The following is a 26,744-nucleotide window of genomic DNA, read 5'->3' as shown; positions in this document are numbered from 1 at the left end:
AATTTATTACTGTAACTTTGAATATATCTGTCTTATATCCTAAAGTGTTAAAGGAGCAGAGGGTGTGAGGTCACTGTCTGACAACATAGGCACACTGAAGATGAGGTAAAGGAATTAAGTCAGGAACAGAGAGACAAAATGTGTGAGTTCTCACAGGTTGGAAACGAAGACAGATGCTTTCATAGAAGCAGATATAATAGTGGTCAGTAGAAATTGAAAAGAAATGCAGAAAGAAGGCAGGTTAGAAGGTGGGCAGCAAGAACCGTCAGAATAGAGGTTTAAACTCCAGTGTTCCCAGGCACAGTGGGCTAACAAGTTCACAACAACGGGTTACACCTTTTGAAGAACAAGAATAGAAGAACTCAAAGTTTTACAGCGCCGAGAAGTGGAAACCGTTTGCGGGGCCAGAGATGCTCTCAGCTGAGACAAAAGACAAAGATGGCTATAGTTTCCTCCCCTACCAACGTCTTCAGTGAGCTGGGATTTCCCAGCAGGCCCTGCTATCTTTCTGACCTGCCCTGTTTCTTTTCACTACCACATCATGCAACTGCTTCCTTAACGCCATGTTCCCTGTCTTTCCCCTGATATCACGTGTCCGTGTCTTGGCACAAAGTAGGAACACCATAAGTAACATTTAATAAATTAAAGCAGAAATAAAGGGAACAGTGATTTCTCAGCTTCTACCTTCCAGATATGCTTCTTCTGCCCTGAGTCTCCCAGCCCCCAACCCTGTGCCATAGTTTGTCATAACTGTTTCATTATGCTGATTTTCTAGTGTGTCTGTTTCTGCAAACAACTTCCCCCCACCCTCTGTAGTTTTTTCCTTTCTCTCCTAGAAAATGTTCTTGGCCTACTTTGAAATAGTTTAAATCTGTCCTCACAAATGTATGTATTCTAGAAGGTTCCATGAGTGCTCTTCTTGTTTTATAGACCCAATGGCATACCATAGAGATGTAATTCCTGTCTGCGTGTGACTAACGTACACACTATCTAACGTAGTAGAGATCAGCTACAGACTTGCTGAATAAGTAGTGAGTACAAGACCGTGCTCTTTGTATCCTGACACAGAAGTCCAAGTTCCAGCATGTAAACCTAACAGACATTGCTGGTTCCCACAAACATCTAAAAGCCCAATAAGTCAAATAACACCCCTCTTCCCAACTAAGTATCCTTCAAACACTTTCTTCCTCCTGTTCTGTTCAATGCAGAATAGCTCTTTGTCTATTCTGTTGCCTAAGTCAAATTTCAGATTTATCTGAGGTTTATTGTTTAATTTCCAATATGTGTAGCTGTTCTTTTTACATTCTCTACTTTTTAATATATTGAATCTTCTCTATTTATACATGATTAGTTTAATTAAGGCCCCACCATTCTTTTTCTAACCCACCCAATACCACTTTTAGTCACTTTTCCAAAGTGTGACTCTAGTCATGCTATCGACCTTTTTATGCCCTTTCAGTTACTTCTGTGGTATCTAAGACCAAATTTTATATTCGCCATTTGTCATACATAACCCATCAAAATTCAGGCTCATTTCATCTCCCAGCTCAATCTTTTACCACCTCACCCAATTTCTTTCTCTATATAGATTTCCCCAAACACAAAAAATAATTAGATATTTGCTACCAATTTAGGCTGGAATAGCCTAGTCTTCCTTCATAGATTAAAACAGATGTTAATTCTCCAACGATTCCTTCTCTGGGACCTTAAGCTGGACTGCATGGTATTTCTCTGTGCTATGACAAAAATAAGTGTATATTGTATGGATTTTTTAAATTTAAACTCCTCTTTATTAGACCAGATAATTTTGAAGATAGAATAAACTATATTGATCAAGTAGTTATGAACAAAGCATGTACATAGCCCACACAGTTTGTGTCTAATAGATACTTAATTGCCAAGTCCCTAGGTTCAAGAATCTCAAAAGTTATTAAATGAAAAGAAACAAGTTAGCAGAGAAGGCACGATGGCATTGTAGGTGTATGCGAGACACTTCTTCAAGGCATAATTAAAACTCAAAAAGTAAGTGACCAGCTTTTCCTTGGAAATGTGGGAAGTTAATCTGCGAGACCTAATACTTGAGTTTTGAAAAATGCTCTTAATTATTTTTTTAGTTTTACTTAAAACTATTATTGGTTCTACTTATTAAAGAGGGTAAAAGGAGCTCCTTCATCTTTCATGAATGAAACATCCAGCCAATATCTGTATGGCAGAAAGTTAGCCCTTAACAGACACCAAATCTAATGCTATGTTAAACTTTTGTTTTATTTGTGTGTACATGCGCGCACGCGTTGTTTTATTTGTGTGTACATGCGCGCACGCGTTGTTTTATTTGTGTGTACATGCGCGCACGCGTTGTTTTATTTGTGTGTACATGCGCGCACGTGTGTAAGTACATATGGAAGCTGGCAGAGGGTGATGAATCCCCTAGAACTAGGATTACAGGCAGTTACGAGTGCTCCAGTGCAAGTCTGCAGAAGCATACGCTGATTATGTATAAGAGTAACATGTGCTCTTTGCTCCTGAAACATCTCCAGCCTCTCTGCCGGTATTTTGATCTTTTAATTTTCATCCTCCAGAACCCTGAGCAATTAAATTTCAATTGTTTGTAAGTTCCCAGCTTCAGAGAATTTTGTTTTTTTGTTTCAAAAGCTTGAATGAATAATTCATAAATTTAAAATAATAACTCCTCTTAGAGTTACATAATGCAATCTCACACTATCTTTCTGTGTTCATGCCAGAATATCAGTCAATTGTGGAATCACGATGTATGTATTACCTGCAAGTTAGTCATTAGTAGCCTTCTTGATTATCGTATTGATTACTGTGGTATCAAAGTACTTATGTTAAGTAATTCTTATTTTATCTACCTATTTATTTGCTGAATTGCCAGCAAAGGAAGATAGCAGGGCATAGAATATAGAAGAGAAGATTAACGCTGGAAATATGTGAGAGCTCTGAAGTTCACAAAGGAAAAATTCATGGTCCAAATAGGGTTCTATCAGCAGATTTGGGGCCATCTCTGAGTATCTTCAAATGTTTCCCCAGAAAATGAGGGGAAACTATTGCACTAGTAAGCGACCAAAGACAAGAATACCATAGCTATGAGATGTTCTTTTATGGGTATGAGTGGAGGGATGTTGAGAAGGGTCTCCATGTAATTCTGGCTATCTTGGCACTCACTGTAGAGACAATTCTGTCCTCAAACTCACAGAGAGTCTCTGCCTCTGGTGTGCCGGGATTAAAGATATGTACCACCATGTCCAGCAAGATATTTAATTACATGAGGGATTATCATACTTTTAAAAAGATAGGTAGTAAATATTGTATATTTTTTGAGTTACATGATTTCTATAACAATCATTCAACTTCATCAGTGGCATGCAAGAACCAAAGGCAATATTATAAATAAATGGTCAATGTTGCATTGCAATAAAACTCCACTTTGAAAATTAGGTACCAAATGGATTTGCACTCAGAACCATAGATTGCCAATCCCTTACCAGCAAAGTATGGTCTACTTTGTAAGCAAATTCAGAGGTTAAACTCTTCTCCATTTGCTGTTATAGATTCTACAATCTTTAGTTTTTCATAAAGATCATATATATTTGATGAAGAATATGTGTGTGCAGCCTAACCGTCAAGAAGATAACAGCAGAGGATACTCTTGGGAAGCAGGGATGTGGCCCAGCTGCTAGAGTGCTTTTCTGGCATGTGCACTTCTGAAGGAACGCAGAGAGTCCAGGGTTTTAATGTCAGCACCAAATGACCCAGAGCCCGGTGCGTGCCGATAGTCTCAGACTTGCACTCAGAAAGTAGAAGCAAGAGGAAAAGAAAAAGGTTAAGGTCATCCTTGCTTGAGGCTTGAGGCCAGCAGTGGATACATGAGGTTGTTTAATAAGTAACTAAGTAAATAAATAAATAAATAAATAAACAAACAAATGGAGGAAGTCTTGGTGATTTAGGAATGACACTGATAAATATAACCATTTTAAGAGAAAAATGGGTATGTCAAGTAAAATTCATGAGATTTAACATCTCTTTACAAGATCAAGATAGTTACATTCCGGCCCCCAAAATGGATTTCATCTAAAAATATGGAATTTTTCAAACAGCACACCTGGGTTCCTGCTGAGTTAGATAATGTATCAGCCGAGCAATCTTTGCACAAATAAAAAAAAAATTACAAAAGGTGGTTCTGCACATTGTGAGCTAAATAAGAATGTTTCTTTAAGATATGCCTCTATGGCTAAAATTAATATGATTATATAGTTCACTTAAAAATACTTATTTAAGGGCTAGAAAGCTGGCTCACTTGTTAAGAGCACTAACTGCTCTTCTAGAGGTCCTGAATTCAATTGCCTGCAACCACATTGTGGCTCACAGCCATCTATAATGGGATGCCCTCTTCTGGCTTGCAGATGTACAAGAGGTAGAGCAGTGTTAACAAAATAAATAAATAAATAAATCTTTTGAAATACTTATTTAAGTTGTTTTATTAAATTCAATGATCACATTTCTGGTCTTCATATTAACTCACTTACTAGCAAATTTGACATCCTGGTAATTCCTTCACCGGTAAAGGATTTGCTTCACTTGCATTTCAGGGTTTCACACCTTTCTGGTTTTCCTTTTATCTCAGAACCCTTTTCTTCTGGTCTCCTTGCCAAACACTTTCTCTTTTCATTAACCTGGTTTGGTTTTTATTATTGGTGGGTTTTTGTTTGTTTGTTTTGCAAAAACTTAAACCTGTAATCTAAGCACCCTGGAGGCAGATTTTAGGCCAGCCTGAGTTACCTTGTGAATTCAAGGTCATTCTACAATGGGTGGGAAAATCCAGTCTCAAATAATGAAAAAAAAAAAAATGTGGAACTCTAATTTCCAAATAAAACAACCTCTGGAGCTTACAGAGTCTAACATTCTACTTTGATCTTCCTTCTTTCTTTTCCTTCTTTCTCTTCCTTCCTTCCTTTCTTCCTTCCTTCTTTAATGTTCATTGGAGTGTAGTGGAAGTTTCGGGTTCTTTAAAAACTGTTATGCCTTGTAAACAGGTTTGTGTTTTAATCCCAAGTGTGGGATATGGAGATGCTTTTAGTTTATCCACAGCTGACAATTGCCTCCTGTGGCTCAGGGAGGGGCGTGGTCATTGCCAGCTGAATTAGTGAGATTGTGAGGACTCTGGGAGAGTATAAATACCAAAGCTCAGAGAGAGGATGGACACTCCAAGAGAGAAGGGATGTTTCCAGGAACACTCTGAGAAGGGGAAAAGGAAGAAGGCTCCTGGACTGCTGGGCTGCTGAGTAGCCTGAGGACTCAGGTTGGTATTGTCTCAAAGAACCCAATGACCCTAACAGGCCAGAACTAAGTCTAAAGAGGGCTACATCCTCTTCCCTTTTAACTTTCTTTCTCTCCTACCTAAGGTTGGAGAGTTGGAAAGGAGGTAAAGGCATTAAGAAACCCTATTAAAAACAAGACTAAAAGGTAGTGGCAACATTGGTGATTTTCCGGCAAGTATGTCTGTGTGATGACGTGAAAAACTCTGGAACAGGAGGCACAGACAGTTGTGAGCTGCCCTATAGGTGCTGAGGATTGACCCCGAGGCTTCAGGAAGACCAGCTGGTGCTCCTAACCACTGAGCCATCTCTCCAGCCTCTGTTTCAGTTGCCTGTCTTCTATTACTTTCCTAACTGAACTCAAGTAATAGACTTTAACTAACATCTGTCTGCTGATGATTGTCATCTAATAACTCCAGATGAGCCCATCTCTCAGGAACTCTGAGTGTCTGGTAAGCGATAGACATACTCACACTCCATCCCCAGTATGCATACTCAACACCTTCACTCAGATGCCCAAGAAGCACTTCACATGTACACACCTAGCACTGAATTAATGCTTAAGCTCTTAAAGCATGGCCAGCCTGCTCCTTCCATCCTGAGTCCATCTTGGTGGGATGCAGCTCCAGCCTTCTACTTGACAAGTCTAAAACCTAGGCAGCACCCTTAAATCTTTCAACTGAATGACATATCTAATGGCTAAAGGAAGTTAGTTGCTTTTTCTTTCAGACTTTATCAGTAGGATAGTCTACATATGTGTCAGAGCCCTGTTCTGAGTTACCAAGGTTTCCACCTAGCTTGTAGTAGCTTGCCTGGCTCCTTTCCACTTCGTTTCTTAATACAGTAGCTCAAACCGTTCTTTGAAAATCGAAGACAGATTTATCATGTTACTTTTTTGCTCAAAATTCTTCATTAAATTTCTACTTCCTCAATTGGTAAATGCTTGCCATGACATTCTTTGGCCGTGGCCAGGACACATCTTATCACAGCCCTTCCCTGACACTATCTCCAGTAGATTTCCCACTAAATCCTTTGGCTGTAAGTCATACTATAGCTATTGGCCTGGCTTAAGGTCTTTGTACTGGGTGTTTCTCCCTTAAGAAGTGGGCATTCCTCAGTACTTAATAGCTATCTTCCTCGGCTCCAGTACCTCATCTTTATTCAGGTAAATAGATTGTTTTGCCCTGATAGTGAATTTTTATTAGAGTAGACAGCCCTGCCTAAATAAAATCTATCTAAAACCCTACTAATCTTCATTAACTTTATGCATTTTCCAGTTATTATAAGTTACATTTATTTTATGTAGGCGAGTATATGATATAGACATATGTGTGCACACGTGTGTGCAGATGACTACGCCTGAGCATGCATATGTAGAGGCAAGAAGTGGGTATCCACATCTTTCTCTGTCACTCCCCAGCTTATTTTCTGAGACAGGGGCTCTCACTGAATCTGTAGCTTAGCAGTTGTGTAAACGTCCTATCTCTCCCACCTCCCCGTGTGTGTGTGTGTGTGTGTGTGTGTGTGTGTGTGTGTGTGTGTGTGCATGTCAAGTTCACTGACTACTGAACCATCTCCAGGTCCCACTAATTACATTTTTAACAAACTATTCAACTCATCTACTTACCAAATATACTGTTTACTCTCTCTACTCTTCTAAAATAAACACTAAAATTTGATTATATTTATTCATAAAAATTTCCCCAAGTTTTATTTATAAATGTTTTCCAAGTGTCTGGCAGGTGCTACCACATAAATATTTATTGAATAACTGAGTGAATCTGTATCATAGCATCTATATGTGCATAGATTTTTTTCTCATTTTTATCTGTAAATGTATTTTCAACTATAGTAATAATAATATTATGTTCTGAAGATCAAATTGGCCACACTGAACTAGTTAGCAGCTTAGATTTAATTTAACAGCATAAAAGCTCAATGGCTGTGGGTATTTTCAATAACAGTAATGTGCATAGCAAGGTTTGTTTATTCAGCATTGGCTTTTAAGTATGCAAATAAGATTATTAATAAGGTGACGATATGTTTAGTGTTCTCCACTTGGATGAAGATACCTCTTCAGTGATAGATTTGATATTCAAAACTGTTGACATGGGGTATAATGATAGGGTAATACTCTCAAAACTGCTGATATGAAAACTCATGGGTGTGTATCATCATTTGAACATTATTTCACATACTTTATTTGATTGTTCAACCCTGACTTATGGAGCTTCATGTTCCACTTACAGATGATATGAATATCAAATACACAACTCATGTCTTCCTGACTAAATCTGTCCCCACTAGCTTTGGTAGGATATTTACTAGCTAAAGGCTAATTGTCCTTTGTGAAAAATGGACCACAAAACAGAAGAAGGGCATGACTACTAAAAGTACCAAGTGTTCTGACTTCCTGTATGCTCCAGTTCCTCTTAGACAGTGCATATATTTGATTTTGCAGTACAGCAGATGTCTCTAAAACAGCCTGTTTTTGTCAATCTTCTGGTTACATTAACTAGTACTTATTGAGTACTGCTTGGTAGCCGATTTTACATTTACCCACTGTGACAGTTACTATTATCAACTTGGTGGGATCTAGCATCGTCTGAGATGCAAGCCTGAGGAGATGCCAGTGAGAAATTTTGTAGATTATGTTAGCCTCTAGACATACCTGACAGGGATTATCTACACTGAGTTAGCTGGAGTAGGAAGATTTGCTTACTGTGGGCAACACCTTTCTATGGACTCTTATCCTGGACTGAATGAAAAAGGAGAAATTGCACTGAACACTAGTGTTCACTGCTCTTAGCTGCCTGACTACAGACACTATGTTACTGTCTTACATTTCTGTAGCTAACATTTCCCCTGAATGAGGGATTGTACATCCAAACTGGGAGCCAATGTAAACCGTTCCTTCTTTAGTTTGCCCTTGTCAGGATATGTTATCACAGCAATGGGAAACATAGATACATCATTAGCTGCCTTAGTTTTAAGTACTGTTGACAAACTAGTGTTAGTTCTGGAATGAGAAAAAAAAGATGGGAATGGTTGGAGGTGGTAAGTTTAAAGAGAAGAATTAAAATCTAGAAATCATAAAGACTGGAGATAGGGTTTGCATTAATATTAAAATTCAAGAAATGTTATTGCCCTTATGATGCTTATTTGCAGAAGAGACATGAAGTAAAAGTTGCATGGGTCAATGTAACTGAATGTCAGACTTGGTCTAAATGAACTCTTTAGAAATAAAAACTACCCCCCCCCTTGGGTGTTATTGGAGACCTACAAGCAGAAAGATAGGAAATTATGTCATTTGTAGGGCATAAAATGGAGGAGACACCTGCCTTCAGTGAGAGTTGTCCCAGAAGAATCTTTTTCCACCTCTTACACCCGAGGGCTGGTGATGCTGTCACCTTTGAAAATAAAGGGTTTCTGGACAAGTGCTGCCAGTCACAGTGGTACTAGCATTGTTAGTGCTACACCATAGTTACTGTCTCTGTTAAGTCTTCCCTACTCCATGGCACGTTAGACCACTGAAGAAACTTACATTTGGGGTTTCTGAGTCCTCAGAAGCTGAACCAGGACTAGTTAGAAAAAATTCTCAGTCCATATTAAGAAGATGTGAGCATCCAGACAGCTGCAGAAGGCAGAAGGAAAGGCAGATTGCACTGTCCGCCTGAAATTGAAGGGGTTCCTAAGAACATTGCTGCTCTACAGTTGGAACCACTTTAGGCGGTTATTTACTCGCTACCTGGAGGCTGAATAGAGATAAGTGTTCTGGTTTCCAGGTGTTTTGTGTATTTAAGGGGAAACTGAATTTATTTTCTTTAGATGGGCACCCTTAGACTGCATAAAGGTAAAAATCAGCTCCCAGCATGAATAAACTCCTCTCGGCAAGAACAAAATAGAAGTGCACATGAAAGTTAATTTGGCTTTATCTTTTGGAATACGAGGTTTCTGGGAGAGAAACAGAGAAGGAAGCCTTTTCTTCATTAAAAACACAAAGTGTTTCTTTTTTTTAATTTTTACTTTTTCCACCATCAGTTCAACTTCTGAGGAAGAGTACCAGATTGTTCAGGGTGTGACTGAATGGCCCCTTTTGTTGGGAAAAAGGCATGAGCTAGAAATGTCAGCAAGAGATGGACCCACATTTCTTCTACAAACACACATGACTCAAGAAGCTCAGACCATTCTCCTCTACCCTTTCCACTCTCTCTCTCTCTCTCTCTCTCTCTCTCTCTCTCTCTCTCTCTCTCCCTCTCTCGCCCCCTTTACTATTCCTCTCTTCTCCTTTCTTCCTCTGTCTCTGTCTCTTTCCGGGGTACCCCTCCCCCTTTCCTTCTCCCCCCAATGTTCATTTAATAAACCTCATATAACCTAAAAAAATAAAAGAAAGAAAGAAAGAAAGAAAGAAAAAGAAGCTCAGACCTGTTTGTTCCTTGAAGGCAGACAAACATCCAGAATCTCAGAGAAGGAGTGCTTGAAAATCCAGAATGCTTACAAAGAAGCCTTATCTCAAGATCATGGCTCCCTTTAAAGGCAACTTTTCTCTAATGATGTCACCACATAAAATAAGTAATTGAGTTTTACCAGCAATGGAAGAACTTACACGCGAGGAGGGCAGGATCCCAAACATGGGAAACATCAAGCCAGGCAGTAGAGCTGTGATTGACAGGGGCAAAGCTTCTGTGATCCAAAGTATGGCGACAACAAAGAGGACATAGGCACATTGTGCTTCCTGCAAAGAACCAAGGCAAGGCATAAAGGTTAAAAAAATGACCTTCAGAAATCATCTTATAAATCATAACCACTTTTGCTAGTTGGAGCTGAGTGGGAAGGAGCTGTGAATTCTTCTGCCTCAAGTTGCCACCAAATAGTTGTTTTTAGGGAGATTGGACAGAAAGTTAATAAACATGAAAATGAAAATCTGGAAAATTTCCCCTATTTTCTTTACAAACAGGACGTCTGGAGTCAATTTCCTGTGCTCAAACTAATGTACATAGATGTCTGTCTTTCCTCTCATTTGGTTACTCAAATGTACTGAGTATTGTTGGATTTCAGAAATAGGCAGGCTGTCAACATTTCCTCACAACGTTTAATTGTATCTCTTTTATCTTCTAATTGTGCCTGCTTGGGTGGGACCCACATGCACATTTTCTAACCAAAAGTGGGAAATCAGCCTAGGCTTCCTGTAGTGTGTCTTAGAACAAGCTTCTAAGCACACGAACTTGGAGGTGCAGAGGTGTCTGCCTTGCTTTTTTGAGGATAGAAACTGAGTTACTGTGGACAACACAGGGTGGCTGAGAGTGAACCTTAATGTAAATGAAATCTGTTGTTTGGTTTAGTCTAAAACCGCAGTTTTAGGGCACTTAAGGAAAGTGGTTACATTTTATAACCATCTGTGACTTGTATAATTTGGTACCTGAAATGTACTCAGCAATCAATAAATGTTGTCATCCACTATATTGCTGTTTCTTGTTCTCCTGATATTTGCTGCCCGAGAATTCTAGGCTGCATTTGGAAATTTACTGAGACTGTGGCTTGAGTTTTGATGAGGTCTTTTCTCTAGGCCTATACAAGATCCAGCTTTCCTCTCTGTATTCTCTGGCATGAGGCTGGATTTTGTGGGCTGGGCTTTTGCTTCCCAGCACCCTTGCTCTGTCAGTGAATCTGAGAGGCTCTTAATAAGCCCAGGCTCTGCCATATCTTCATTGTGTTATATTTTTAAAGGAAAAAGAATAAAGGTGTTTTGATGTTGACAGTTTTTACAGAGTCTGCCTCTGTAGTCTTGACAAACAATAAAACAGCAAAATAAAGCCGAGCCTTGACTGAATCTTTCTAACAGCTCTAGAGAGAATCTGTGGGCACTGGTTTAATTTAAAATGCCTGTGTGGAGAGAAAGCTGTGTGTTTTCTTTTAACGATAACCCATAGATGGCCCCAAAACTTTTCCTTACAACTTTATGTTTTCTGACATACTTGGAAGAAGGTAGGTTTCAACAACAACACGGGCCCCCTAACTTTCATGCTCCCCCATTCTGAGCAGCCAGTCCCCTGAGACTGTCTGTTGTTTTTGCACCATGCCTCAAACCTTCCCCTCTGCCTCCATCCAAGCCCATTAGAGGCAAGCTTGTTCCAGGACCAGATTGTTTTCTAAGAACTCAACTAGATTTCTTCCTTCTCGTCCATAAAGCTAGATTAAAGGCCTGTCCACCCTAAAAACACATTGGAGCATCCACGTATAATGGTCTGCATCAGGGGAAAAAAAAAAAAAGGAAAGACAAGAACAGAAAAGCCATAATAGACTGGTGAGTTCTGGTTGCCACTTCTAACTTCTGCCTTGGGTTGAAATTTCACCCTAACTTCCCTAGTCAACTCAGGGAAGCTTTGGAGACAGGCTAACAAGCAAGATTTCAACTGCCGAATGGTTGCCTTTCCTGGAAGATTGTCACCTTGTGACTGACGCAGCTTAACTTAATTGAGTCAGTACCTTTCCGTTCCTTTGTTTTTATTTTCATATTTTTGATAATTCAGGATCTTCACTTTGTATTTAATCACTTTTATTTCTACAATCAGACTTGCTACAATACTTTCTGACATCAACTCTCTATTTGTAAAGCCACCTCTTGAGGCAGACATGGCGGCACACACTCTTGGTCCCAGCATTTGGGAGACTGAAGCAGGAGGAAGGGGGCGGAACACCAGGAGATGGAAACTAGCCTGTTCTACACAGTATGTACAAGACTAGCAAGAGCTACATCGCAAGACTCTCTCAAGACAAACAAGTCATCTTCTTAGACCATTTTGATGTTCGGATATGACCCTTGCTTCTCACGTAGCATCAAGCTCTAATTTAAGACATTTGTCTAGCTTGTCTACCCATCAGCCTCGGGGCCTCCTGAAGGGGTTCTTTATAGGCACTTCTACTCAAATACTGGGCACTTTATCTTGCTTAATGATTTGAAGTACTTGAAAGTCCAAGGAGCATATTCAATTTGTTTGACTGACAATGGCTCTTTTTCTATATATATATATATGTAGGAATTTATAAATTTATATTAAAATACAGTGAATTTATGTCTTTACCTTAACAATTGAGAGACTGGGTAACATTGGTATTATATTGTACAGGGCACTAATTCTCCAGAGTCTTAGAGAGCTTATACCTTAAAGTGACAGCTGCCTTCTAGTTCCACATAGAACTTCCATACTCCTTCATCTTCTTCCCTTCCTGGCTTTCATTAGCATTTGAGTGGAATGTCTAGTAACAAACCATTTCCTACTTGTTTTGAGTTTCTTTCTTGTTTCTCTATCCTTGAGTTATCACATTTGCTCATTGGCTTTCTCTTCATATATCCCAAGTAATCTGTGCACAAGCATCATTGGGATCATCTGGGAATTTGCAAGAAATGTTGAATGCCAGGCCTGTTCCTGGATATACTGAAACATGACCAGCATTTTCAAGGTGACCAAGTGATTTTTCTTTAGGGTAAAGATCTGAAAGCTATGGGACACACAATCATTCGGTCTTTTCTTCTTATGTACCTCTTGGTCCAGAATCTTGCTTTCAGGGAATGTACCCTTCTGCCATGTGAAATATCTGGGTTTGTAAGCTGTTTGGAAAGTCTGACAATCCTGCAATGTGCAATTCAAAATTATGTCTCATTCTTGAAGTTTGTCAAAATGATGTTTGAACATAAACTTTTCCATGTGAGTAATTCATGGGATTATAATTGAACCATATTTTTGTTATCTTTGTAATCTAACTTGCTATAATTTGTAGGAATTTCCCATTCTTGAAGGAAACTGAAGGTCCAGAAAAGAAGAAAACAGAGTTACCCTTGTCGCGGTAGGGTGAGGGAATTATTTTTTCTCATCTCAAGTCCACTCTCCAAAGTCTGGTAGAAGTTTGCAATGCTTGTGATGCTGTTATAATAAGCTGCAACCAAGGCAAGCAAGCGTTCTAACCCAAATCCTATTACAGAGTTAGAAAATATTCTTTAGTATTATAAATTTGTGAAGAGAGAGACAGAAACCAGAGTAATAGCTATTTTTATCTTGTTTGTTATGACAGAAAATATAGGAAGAATCTATTTGGAAGTATGACTATCACAGACTTCACAAAATGTTTTTAAATTTTGTGAGGCCGTTTTCAAAATGCCATACGGAAGTGAGCAAAATGAAGGCAGAGAAGGAGTGAAAAGAGGAAGGGAGGAAGAGAACACAAAAACAAAAACAAACAAACAAACAAAAACCTCATGAACTTCCTCAGGACTGAAAATGCCACCAAGGAGTTCAAAAGTCTCTAGATGTTCTAAGTTCCCTAAGAATGTGCACCATTTGTCTTGGGAAACAAGGCACTGGTTCAGGTAGAGGAGACTGTTTATTATATAGTTATTGAGATGGAGGGCATGCACTGTCCCTTAATGTAAGATGCCTGCCTGTGCGCGCTGGAGCTCGTGGCCACTCTTGAGCATTTTTCCTACCTTTTCCTACCTTTCCTACCTTTTCCTACCTTTCCTACCTTTGCTACCTTTCCTACCTTTCCTACCTCTTCCTACCTTTCCTACCTTTCCCTACCGTGGGAAGGTTCCCTTGCACTAAGTGTAAGGGAGATGCTATAGGAAGACACTGTTCCTTTACATTGAAAGCACCATGCTGCTAAAGCTTTGGAGTGGTCTGTTGTTAAAAGAGCCTTCACATTTCTAAAATATTTAGGACAGTTAGAAACACTATATAACAGTTACAATTTTTTACTTTAACATAATGAACAAATATGTATATTCGGCTACAATTACCATATGTTTTTAAAAGATATAAAATGTTTCTGTGAAAAAACAAAAACAAAAACAAACAAACAAAAAAACAAGCCAGCCAGTCACTCCCCCGTGTTCTGTCCCTGTACTCACTCCCAGATCTGCCTCTGTCTGGCATGTAGTTTGTCTCTTTCCATCTGTGTTTTTGTGATTTTTTTTGTTATATAGAGGCCATTAATATTTTAATAGCCATGTTTTCTTCTCTTTGTGGTGTCTGCATGTGCCACAGTTGTATATGGGTGCCCTTGCCTGTGCAGGCATGCTTGGTGGTAAAAAAAAAAAATTCACATTAGAATGTCTTTCTCAACCACTTCTCTTCCCTATTTTTTGAAAGGCTCTTAGTGAATCCAGAGCTAGGCTGACTGGCCAGGGACCCTTGGCATCCTCCTGTCTCTACCTCCCGGGGTTACAAGGACACACCACTGCCCCTGGCTTTCACATGAGGGCTGCAGACGCAAACTCAGATATTCATGCTTGTTCGGTGAACAGTAAAGCCACTGAGCCACCTCCCCAACCTCATCAGGCACTTTTAAAATTAAAGCATGCTTCACTAATGCATCACTTGTGGCTATTTCACTCAGTATTTTACATTGCAAGTGCATCATGCTGCTATATGTGTAAATGTTGTTAAATTCATTCTAAGTGGGTCACATTTTCCTTGTTAAAGAATACATTAGCATCTGTCTGTACAGCTTTCTAACCCTTCTTAATTTTTCAACACTATTTGACTGTGAACATCTTTGTAGCTCACTTCCATATGGATACAGGAAAAGGATTTTCAGTCCTAAAACAGAAAACAAGTAGCAACATTTCTTGGCTGAAGAGTCCATTTAAACTTTATTAGCTATTTCCATTTTCCAAAAAGATAGTTATATTAATTTTGTATATTCCACTATATTTATTATTTGTATAAGTTGTACAGTATTGTTGTTGGTACAATAATGCAAAACAATTCCAACCCCTTCCCTATTGCTACTTTTCCTGCAACAATATTGTTTCTTATGATATTATCATTCTTTTCATTTCTATGGCGTTTCAACAAGGTTTCTGATCTATATGGTAAATCACTTTATTTTTTATCAAACTTGCCTTAACAGGATTGAGCTCTACTTGAAAAATAAAAATTTGAATCACAGTTTCCAGGCCTTCTTGTACTTCTCCCACTGATCTACAGTTTGTGTGTTCTGTTTTCCACTGTTATAATGGAAATATTCAAGACTGGGTGGTCATTTCTGGCTCTCATGAGCATTGAAGAAAGTACTTGTGAAGGGAGATAACATGGCCAAATAAGGAAGCAGGCACTAAGAAGGACACAGCCTTGTGTCTGTCTAGGTCTCTCTCTCTCTCTCTCTCTCTCTCTCTCTCTCTCCAACCCACTCTATGGGAACTAGTAGGGACCCCAGAGGAATTAGTAGTAGTAGTCCATTCAGAAGGCTCCAACCTTGTATAGTCTCCACCTCTTGAAAGTGTCATCACCTCTTAGTGCTATCACATTGGGGCTAACCTTCCAACATCTGAGCCCCCAGAAAGTCACAGTCAACCCATGTCCCAACCCAAACACTTGCTTAGCGCCTGTTAACCAACCATCCATCACCACTGGTGCCTGCTTGGGATCCACAGTTGAGCCAAAACTAACTCTCATGTTCTCTAACTGCCTGGCTGCATAGCAAACCTACTTTGCTCTCCCTGGCAGTTATGTAGTTTAGCCCCACCAGACTGTTCTCTTACTAGCACTAGAATATAGTGCCCTGATCTATAAGAGACCCTAATTCTGACCATAGCCTCTATTCTGGCTTCCTGAGCATCCTGTCATCTGACCAGTCCTGAATGACCATGGTGGCCTATTTCTAGCAATTCCCATTTAGCCAACCCAGTGCTGCCCTACCCTCTTCTTGAATTCCCTTATATGTGTGCAGCCAGTGTTCCCACTATTTACTCTTCTGCTCTCCTTCAATAGAAGAGTGGTAGGACACTTGTGGTGGCCATTAGGGAGATCCTAATCATTGGGGGTAATAGATGTTTCTTATGTCAGAAAAAGATAACTTTTGGAAGCCAAAATAATCATGGTAAAGGAATCTGCTACGACAGTTGACATCCAAGGCTCTTGAGATCTTCACTGCCTTCTCATGAGCTGTTGGGGTCATAGTTTTACTTTTAGTTTTTAAATGTTCTATGTTTTGACATTCTGAAAGGATCTTGTTCCTTGAGTTTGCATCTCGCTATTGATGGGTCAATACTTGCCAGATACTTAAGAAATCTAGACCAAAGCTATCCAATCCACAGTGCCTCTCTTCCATGTCCTGATTGATGCTATTGCCCCCAGGACATTTAACACTCTTACTTAGAGCCCTTGGTGCAAGGTCTCCTCGCCTTCCAGTGGAAGGTCTGTTCTTTACTATTTGGCAGACCACTGGGATACATTTTGAAGTGCCGGAAGACTGGAGGATTGGCCTTTGAAGGTCAGGGTGTAGAGTGTAAGAACACCTTAAGGAAATCTAAAGTTAATGATGGACACGAGGCCAATTCAAATACATGTAAGGATGTTAATACCTGACATTTTACTACCAATCTTGCTGCAAACCAGCAGAGAGATTAGCAAGAGCCAAGGCAAACACAGCACAGTTAGAACAAAGCTTACCCTCACAAGAGGACCTTAAACTCCCTGTATAAAATGACTTCTGGTAAAGTACCCCAGCTTACTGAGGCACTGGAAGGGAAAATACTCTCCCAGTAGTCACCTTCGGAACCTGTGTGCCTCCTGGCTATACCCGAGCGTGCCTTGGTGTGGCCCTGTTATTCATCTTATCCATCTAGGATGTTCTCACAGTAAATTGCTTGTGTTAGTTCATATATAAGATTCATCCTAGAAGAAAGCTGAATTTAACCAAAGAGAGAGAGAGAGAGAGAGAGAGAGAGAGAGAGAGAGAGAGAGAGAGATGTTTCCCCTGAAGAAATTGATTACCTAGGACTACTCCAAACCCCCAGCACATTTCTGACTCTTTAAATGTTTTTTGTTTTGTTTTTAATTTCCATGACTATCTTTATCCATGTCTAAAATATCTATCTAGGAATTTTTAACAGTCATCTAGTCTTGCTTATACCTCAGTTTTCAAAAATGATATCTCTCCATATGTATGTGTGTGTTCTTTTCTATGTTGCTGGTTTCCTGATTGTTTTCATTGCATTTAGGATGTTTTCACCTGTGTGTTGATTTCTGCAGTCTTGATTATTGTAATCATTTTTTGAGGTTTTCAAAAGCATCCTGAGTAGTAGTTGTTTTATTATCTATCTTATATAGGTTTAAATTGAAATATAATTGTTTTCTCTTTCCCATTCCTCTTCCCAACCCTTTTGCCATACCTCCCCTACAACAATTTGTTATATTTCAACTTCATGGCCTCTATTTCTTTACTTTTGTTGCATATATACACAAACATATGTATATACATATGCATTCCAAGATATGTTAGTAAACCCGCAGCTTATCTGGCTAGAACTCAATTCTTGTACCAAAGCCTCAGAGATCATAGCAGAAGGGGTGAAAAGATTGTGAGAAACAGCGAAGCAGGAAGTTTGCTGTGAGGTTTTTGTCTCCTAGAAATGTCAGAGAAGCTACATCCATGAAGTCTCCTCAACGTGGTGATGACACCAATTGACATGTTAACATGAAAAGGGGAAAAGACCATGGTGTTTCAACCCTGGGTAATGATTGCAGGCAACTAAAGAGCACTGAGAGCCTGAGAAATAGTCTTCCCAGGGGAAGGTTGTCCCCCAAAATGGTCAACCCTGAAGTCCTCATACATACAGAAGGAACGTCACAATTATTTTATACGTATGTTTTCTCTTTCCACACTATCTTCCTGCTCTAGAAGATTCACATGTACCTCCTTAGGTAAGATTCTGTCAGCTGAGAGTCCTAATCCTGCCAAGATGACCAAATGGGACATCTGACTAAATAAGGGAGGTGGTGTGCGGTTCCTTCTGGCCTGGGGAACTGGAAGTGCCTGCCTCCAATGGACCAGAAGCAATAGCCAGTCTTTCTCTTTTTGTCTTTCACGAATTTAAGAATATCTCTCTTCAGTCCTTAGTTTCTGGTGTTGAGCTAAATTTGACTCCAGAAACCTCCATCCCTTTGCCTTGTCTCTCATCTTTTTCTCTTTTTTGCTGGCTTGGTCCTGGATACTGTACTCTCCCCCATCTGAGACAATGTCATTATTCCCCGGCCCAGAGTCCCCATCTCTCTAACCAAAACAATTATAGCCAAAATATTTTTTGTGCAAAGGTGAAGTCCTCATAGCTGACATTCTCCTGTTCCCCTACTGGATTTAAAAGAAGTGTCTTAGTCCTGTCTTGACGTACTCAGCAAATGAAGTTATGATAAGCAAATTTGGGTATTTGTTTCGCTTTCACAAATTTCTGTCATGTTGCCTTGGGACATGTGGCTAATGAGTTTAAAAATCACCTTGGGTCTCTTTTAAATGATAGTTCTAGATGGAATTGAAATATAAATTCTGTTTTAAAATATAGGGTTTTATTTTTCATTTCTTCCCTTTTTAATGGCGTACTGACTGGTACTGGGGAGTGCCTTGGCTGATGGCAGGGTCCCTAATGTGGGTAAGAGAGTATTTCTCTTCCCATCAAGAACTTAAAGAAAACAGACCAATTTATTTCCAAGGAGAGCACATTGCACATAAAAAAAAAAAAGGAGGAAAAGAGTGTGCTCTCTAAGTCTGCGTGCTATAAGGAAAGCATGGTAACCTGGCAGAACCTGCAGGAATTTTGCTTGGCTTCTGAGACGCCTGTCACACCACAGTGGCTATTGATCAAGGCTCAGTCCATACTAACCGCAAAGCTTGATATATTTTAAAAGATCCCTGTCTTTGAACATGGAAAGTATAGCGCTCAGCCATAGGATCAAGGAATAATAGTTAGCATCTCTAGTTAGATTTTAGACTTTAAGATGGGTAGCAGAGACAGCCACCTGGCAGCTCTACTATGCCAGGTATTGGGGATATTTTTAACACCCCTTTTCACTCAACAACCTCAGTGTCTAGCTAGCACTCTAGAGGCATGGCTTTTATCTCACACCAACCTCCCCCCCGCCACACACACACCACTGAATTAGAAATAACCATAGTTCTGCATTCTATGCATTAGGATGCAACCCATGAAATAACATCATCAGTCACCCGAGGATTTTGCTAAACATGCCCAGAAGTCGAGATTTTACAGAAGACCCTCAGGTGAACATAGAACAGATGCTCTATAGACAGTATTTAACAGTTCTTAAAGAGGTACCTTTTCACTTTCTAGAGGAGGAAATGGGCCAAGGGTAGCATGTCAAAATCTCTTACAAAACTTATCTGAATTATCTAGGGGATTGGAATGTGGCCAGTGCTCACATACCTCAGAAGCTTGAAGCGTCCAACCTGTATTTCCTGATACATCAAGAGTCTGTCATTTCCCCATCTCCTATATTTCTCTTACCTAGAGTCTCAGTAGGATGTCCTCACATCTATCCCAATCTCTTGGTAAGTGAAGACTTTCATGGAACATGCCTCTTGGGCTAGTGCCCAATTATAAGTGAATATATACCATGTGAGGCTTTCTGCTTCTGGGTTAACTCACTCAGTATGATCATCTCTAGTCCCATCCATTTGTCCACAGATTTCGAGGTTTCCTTGTTTTTAATAGCTGAGTAGTATTCCATAGTGTAAATGTACTACAGTTTCTTTATCCATTCTTTAACTGAGGGGCATTTAGGTTGTTTCCAGATGGACCCAGAGGGTCCTAGAAACCTACAGGAAGAATATCATGATGGGTGGATCACGGGGGAGGCTCTGTTCAAACTATTGCACTAACCAAGGACAATATAATAGTAAATACCGAACCCCTACTCTGGTCTAGCCAATGGACAGGACATTCTCCACAGTTATGTGGAGACCAGGGACTGACTCTGACATGAACTCTGGTGCTCCATATTTGACCACCTCCTCTTGGTGGGGAGGCCTGGTGGCACTCAAAGAAAGAATAAGCAGGCTACTTGATAGCCTATGACCATATAGTGGGGGAAGAGGTCCCCCTCAGTCATAGACCTAGGAGAGGGGAATAGGGTGAAAGCGGGAGGGAGGGAGGGAGGAATGGGAGGATACAAGTCATGGGATAACAATTGAGTTGTAATTTGAATAAATTAATAAAATTTTTTAAAAATTAAAAAAATAAATTTAAAAAACAAAACAAAACAAAACAAAAAAAGAGTCCATCATGGAGCAAGATCCCAGTGCAACAGGTACAAGCCTCAAGAACCTGCATCTCAGTAAACACTCATGTGATTTCAAATGTGAAAGCAGTGGCTTAAGTCAAAATGAACATACCTTTCCAAGATCTGACAGAAACACCATTCATAAGCAATGCCATTTCCTAACAAAGTGTGTTTTGGGTAGAAGAAAATTCAAACCTGTTTCTTATAACTTGTATGCTAATTTAAAAATTAAAAAACACAATACAAAATAGAATTGCGCTCTGTGGGCTTGGGAATTTCTAATACCTTATGTGCTAGGTTAAAAGTGAAAAATACAACAGAGCACTGCCCTCTGGGTTTGGGAGTCAGACATTTTGTGTTCCAACCCAGTTGTTCGATTCACATGTCCTATGACTTTGGGTAATCTTTAAACCTGAATTTGCTCAACTACAGAATGAAGATATTGATTATTTCCAATAATTACTATGGAGCTTATTATTATGAGCTGTTACATTTGTCATGTTAACCAAGCAAGGTACAGAATCCTATCATAGAAGGAAAACATGAGCTTTGTGGGCCAGGCACCTCCCTGCTACACCCATGTTCTTACTCTGTCTCGCCATTACTCCTTTCTCTGTATTAGAACGTCTCTTGTTCAATCACCTTCTTTCACCTTATAGGTCATAGGAATTCCATATCCTTCTGCCTCATGAGAAAAGCCTATTTACTTACTTGACACAGTCACCTACTCTCTGTGTGACAAGCCCTGTATTTGAGGCTAGAGGCCACAGGCTAACAATCTGCCTGAAACTCTTACGGCACTTACAGTCTGTAGAGGCAGGTGAAGATAACCCCCCCTCCCCCAGAACACACTACAGTGGTGCCCACGTATGTGTGATGAAACAAGAACTGCCATAATGATTCTCAGTCTGCACCTCTCTTTTCAGGGAGGGAAGGACAAAGGGGGAGGGCATTCCAGGAAGCAGAGAGCAGAAAGCGGGTCAGGGATAGTCGCTGGTACTCCAGGGACTGCGAACAGTGAGGGTGGAAGAGAGATACAGGAGGTTATTGGGACACATGTTCAAGTTGAAATTTTCCATCAGTGTAAAAGATGTTTGCCTGGTGGTCATGACTGACTCAAGCTGGTATTTTGAAATCAGCACTCTGGTAAGGGTTGTTTTAGTTTGTTTGTTGGAAGAAGGGGTATGGAAAGATGCATATGAAAAATGGAGATGAATATTGTCTCAAGGAAAGTATGGTGAGAATGGAGGCTGAGAGGAAGATTGGTGGACAGAGGAAAATGTAGATGCAAAGACAGGGAAATGTAGGGTGAAAGACAGGGAAAAGCATCGGAGAGGACACAAATTTGGCCCTTGTACTTGGATCTTGACTCTTCCTCTCTCTTCTCCCTTGGAGGCCATCTTGATGTAAGATATTTTTCAAAAAAGTCAGAAGTACCAAAGAGAAAACTGAAACGCAGTTGGGATTTTACAATCCATCAACTAGTGAATGTTTCTCAGTACCCATAGGATTCCTCCCCCTGTCTCTTTATTGTGAAAAGGTCTCCCAGCAAGTGCCTCAGATCGATGAAGGGAGACGCACTTGGGAGAAACACACCCAACAGGAGGATATATGATTGCTCAGGTTTCCTACTGCTTCTCAAACAACCAAAACTTGTTTATTTACTTTTAATAGAAACAGTTTCTAATGAAGCCCAGGCTGGCATTACCTTGACCTCTGGTCCTTCTACCTCCACTTCTGAAGTAGCTAAGATTATAGGCATGGACTGCCACACCTACTTTACGCAATGCTGGGCCTTGAACTCGAGATTTCATGGATAACAACCAAGCACAGCACTGACCTTAGCTGGTCTTCTTTTTTTTATCTCTTTTGTTTCATAAACAGTAATACCAAGAAAGGCCAATATACTGTATAACAATTAAGAATGAAAATAAAACTGAGCACACACTGAAAAGATTAAAATTAACAAATTGCTAGAAATAGTAATAAACAAACTCAGTTACATAGAAGATATAAATGAAACTGTGGCATACTGCCTAGGCCCTCATTAACAGTCTTCTGTATGGGAAAATTTAGGGAATTTCTGCTTTGAAGTAAGAAAAATTCACTGTGATTATTTAATTCGAATAAACAGTAATTGCATTAAAAGCTTGTTTACTGATCAGTAACTACTACGTGGGGAAGAAATCAGAGTACCTTTGTGTCTAGGTGAGGACATAAAAGTATTTCTGATATTTCAGAGTCACCAGAAGGTATAAGTTGTCACCTAGTGAAGGCTCATGGGCAGCAGTGCTGTGGACTGACCGTAACCACCATGGGTGGATGCACATGCCGACGACAGTCAGATGTAATTAATAGTGCTGGTCACACAATGGACGCAGACAAGTGTTGTTTGGAGACACAAGCAACCAGACTACAGGAAGCTCCTTACTGGTTTCTCGTTCTATTTTTTTATTGTGAAATTTTGAGTAACTGATTAATAGTGATAACTAACTGGTAATAATGACATCTGGCCTTGTATTTGACTTGTGTCCAGAGGCTTCAAGAGAAGGGCACAGTCTCCTTCTAACACACCCCTCACGTGAAAGCACTGAAAACCATGGGCCCAAGCTCCCAGTCAACAACATGGTGTGGAGTTACCAACCCGGTGCCACGACTCACAGGGAGCGCTGGAGGAGAAAGGGTCATCATAACCGGTCAAGCAGACGTGACCATGTGGTGCAGCTGGGACTCTGTGACGTCAGGACACGGCACACACCCAGCTCATTGCTTCATTTCCCAAAAGGCCTTTCCCCAGTGTCGGGAATCAATGCCGTTTTCTACCTGAAGACTCTAAGCAGCATGGTGCTAATTAAAGAAATGGTTAGGCTAAGCCTCCTTTGCTCTTTGAGCTATTGGGCGCATTATCCTATAGGGAGCTGCCTGAGTTGTTGATGAATGATTAACAATCCACAGGGAATAGCCCCTTAAAAACACAAAAGTGAGAAAAGCCTAAAACAACTGTTAACACAGGAATTCCGAGTTCTGACAAAACCCAAGTCAAAACAAGTTTCTTGGCCTTTGTTGCACTCAGTGTCTCTGAGCACGGATTCCTTCAAATGTAAAATGAGAATTCTGGTACGCCAGCCACCATCTATTGGCTTATTAGGAGGTTAAATATAGCGATTTGGGCAACGCATTTGGCAGAATGCCTGGAAGAAAGGAGGAGTGCACTGTGCAGATATCCTTTCTCCTCCCCTCTTAACAGTGCTCAAAAATCCTCTGAGGACCTCTTTGTTGACGATGCTTTCCTAGCTGGAGAAGGAATTAAGATAGGAAGCCAGGCCAGTCTCTAAGAGCACCTCTAACCAGTGAAAGCATGAAAACCCAGCCAGTGATCCCTGGCTTGTTGGTTCTATGTCACAAGTTTTGACCTTTCGTTTTGTGTGAATTCTTCTGTTAGCTTAGCACTGTATCTATAACTGCACCCCCCCACTTCAGTAACAAAAATGTTAACAGTTGATTGATGTGTGTCCTGGTAAGCCTCTATCAAATATTGAATATTGTACCTTCTTTTCTGCCTTCATTGAAAGAGTTAAACAATGTTCTTTTAAGTTTAGTTAGTAGCTGATTAATGATAAAAAAAAATCTATTCAAAATTGCCACCAAAAAAAAAAAAAAAAGAGAGAGAGAGAGAGAAAAAAAAGAAAGAAGAAAAGAAAAAAAAATAGGAAAAAAAAAGAAAGAAGTTCTGTTATGGGGTTAGGAAAAGTTTCTCTCATTAGCATTAATTGAATTTTAACAAATGAGTTGATTACAATGAAACCAAAGCAGAACACATTCATGAGTACAACTTGATACTTTGCACTCAATGTACTTGGGCTGGTATATAGACATAATATACTTTTACCATTCCATGTTTGGAAAACAAAACTCACTGAGTGCATTGCTTAGCAAAGAAAAATCAGAGTTCATTTCCTAGCAATAATACACTTTCTGGTTAGCGTGAATTATGAACTCACATTATTGCTTTTTATTTATGTATTTGTCTTCTTTCTCAGTGGGCTTATGTTTATTTCCCCTAAAATTAGGGATGGTGATTAGAGTGTGATGCATGTGTACGTCAGAGGAGCAACGGAGACGATATGTAGTCACGGCAGAAGACGGGCTTTAGTTTAATTTCCTGTGTTCTCTGCAATAAGTAAGGGCCTGTGTTGAGACTAAGGCAGAGTCGTTGAAATACGGTGAGCACTTGCAGGTAAATCAAAATGTGCCCATGGGAAGATTCTGACACATCTGCAAATTTGTGCGATCCGGAGATGGGGGGGCGGGGGGCTAATAAAGAGGTCACTATGCATAGTAGACGGAAGACAAGGCCTGCACATGGAGAGAGGAGGAGCTAAACAAGCAACCCGCCTGTGTGAGTCAGTTCTGTTATCTGGCTTTGCAGCAGGGACACACAGCTGCCTAGTCTCATGGGTGGGAACTGAGTGTAGGCAGCTGCGGTGGGAAGATCCCACCTGGCTGAAGACACGCCGCAGCAGTGAGGAGGAAAGGGCCCCTTGGCAGCTGTGCAGGTAGAGAGGACCTTGGCTGGGTATGAATATTCAATTACTGCACGTGAATTTCCTTCGGAGGTTTCCGGATTGGTGGCTATGGCTTCTGAAGGAAGCTAGGGTGCCAATGTACAGTAATTACTTATTCTATGTTACTGATCCGCTAGGACTCATGAGAGAGGAGCGGCAGCTAGGTTCTCTTCTACTGAGCTCAGGGACTGCACATCCAGGGAGGGTAAGCATTGCCCTAGCAGGTCAGGCAGCACATGGAGGCCGATTTGCAGGCCCCTGCTGGCTGTTTGATGAGCGTTTACTCCTTTACCCCTCACAACAAGCCTGCTATGCTCCCTCTCCTAGGAGAGAACGGAAGCACTGAGAGGTTATGTAAGTTGCTCAGGTCACACAGCCTGTAAATGCTAAATCTGGCATCTCAAACTGAGAGCCTGCCTCCAACATCTGTTCTCCCACCAGCAAATCCCACTTGTGGCTGGCACAGAGAAGGTGCTCACTATGTGCTTGCTATTCAGATCACGTCACCAAAACATGGGAAATTATTGAGCTTAATATTCTGGATTCAATAGACTGATTGTTTTCAAAAGCAAACTGAAAGATATTCATAAACACACCAAAGTAAGTACACTAAAATCTGAAATGATGGAACTATGATTTATTACATTTTCTGATTAACCTGGAAAAAAAAACCTTTCACATTTTTTATGTCTCTATTCCAGGAGGAAATTAAATTTCTGGGAAGTTTTTTGGCTGACTCTAAGCCCTAGAGATGACAGCTCTGTAGGTATCTCTAGACCCCACACTGGGATTTTGTTCTGCCCGTGGCTGTCTCACCTGTTTCCCACAAGCCTCCTGTGAGTAACTGTGAGTACAGCACAGCAAATTTGTAGATGGCAACATCATCATGTGACAATGTTGCAAGGCTGGGCATCCCTGTTAGTCCTTTGTGCACAGATATATTATTGCTTTTTCCCAGAGGAAAAGAGTGTTGTCCATGGTGCTCCCTACAGGCCGTTAACTTGAAAGATCAGACCTAAAAGGTTGTGTTTCTTTTGTTCTTCCTTTGGTCTAGTTGACAGGTAGAGAAGGATTTCTCACTGGTTATTATGTTTCATTATTCCAGTTAACAATGCTGAGAAGCAAATAAGACTAACTACTAGAAAGAGAAGGAAACAGACGAAGTACAATATACAGGCAAGCAGAAAGCAGTTCGTTCAGCTTTGAGCCAGACCATCAGCAACACTGAAGGACAACCTATAGGCCAAGAGGCGTGGCAGTCCGTGCTTCAGGCTTCCTTACCTTGGTGCGGATGACGAGAGGAAGTGGCAGGAAAAGCAACACAGTGAAAACCACAAGGAGCAAGCGGCGATAGACCAAAGCATAACCCAGAAGTTTCATTGTCTTGCGCCTTCAACACTGTTCTCCTCACACTCGGGCAGATGTTAAATAACCAACCTGGATTAATATTTTTCTACCTCATCATCTTTACTTACTGCCTCGGACTGACCAATGTTAGTTAAAATTAAATCCCATTTTTATTGTTTTACTATCACAATTAAAACGGAGAGATAAGCCCAAGAGCTCTCGAGGACTCAAGGAACATTTGCTTATGTGGTTTGTAAGAAGTAATACTGCTTTCTGTTTGTTTCTTTCTTAGTGCACAGTAACCGGACTCTAGCCTGGAAAGGCCAGGAGAAGGTAAGATCGTGACATTAAATAAGTTTGCCCCGGCTTAATCCCCTCGGCTGTTCCTAATTGGAGTTGTCACCATTGTGGTGACGCCTTCAGTA

At 40.4% G+C, this 26,744-nt stretch overlaps 1 protein-coding gene across 1 annotated transcript in view; it reads right to left on the bottom strand.

Moving 5' to 3' along the window:
• Positions 1-26,392, bottom strand: part of SLC13A1 (solute carrier family 13 member 1) — an 86,348-nt gene extending 59,956 nt beyond the window's left edge. Inside the window, exons 1-2 of the mRNA XM_084785384.1 lie at positions 26,254-26,392; positions 9,940-10,068 (exon numbers count right to left, since the gene is read on the bottom strand). Of these exons, the coding sequence (XP_084641510.1) occupies positions 9,940-10,068; positions 26,254-26,352 (228 nt within the window). The 5' untranslated portion in view covers positions 26,353-26,392. The remainder of the gene's footprint in view (positions 1-9,939; positions 10,069-26,253) is intronic.
• Between the last annotated feature and the right edge of the window lie 352 nt (positions 26,393-26,744).

This window comes from Acomys minous (genome assembly GCF_964271855.1).
Source record: "Acomys minous genome assembly, chromosome: 6".
Classification (NCBI taxonomy): Eukaryota; Metazoa; Chordata; class Mammalia; order Rodentia; family Muridae; genus Acomys; species Acomys minous.
Note: the sequence above shows the minus strand (reverse complement) of the source record. Positions and strands in the feature narration are given on the sequence as shown.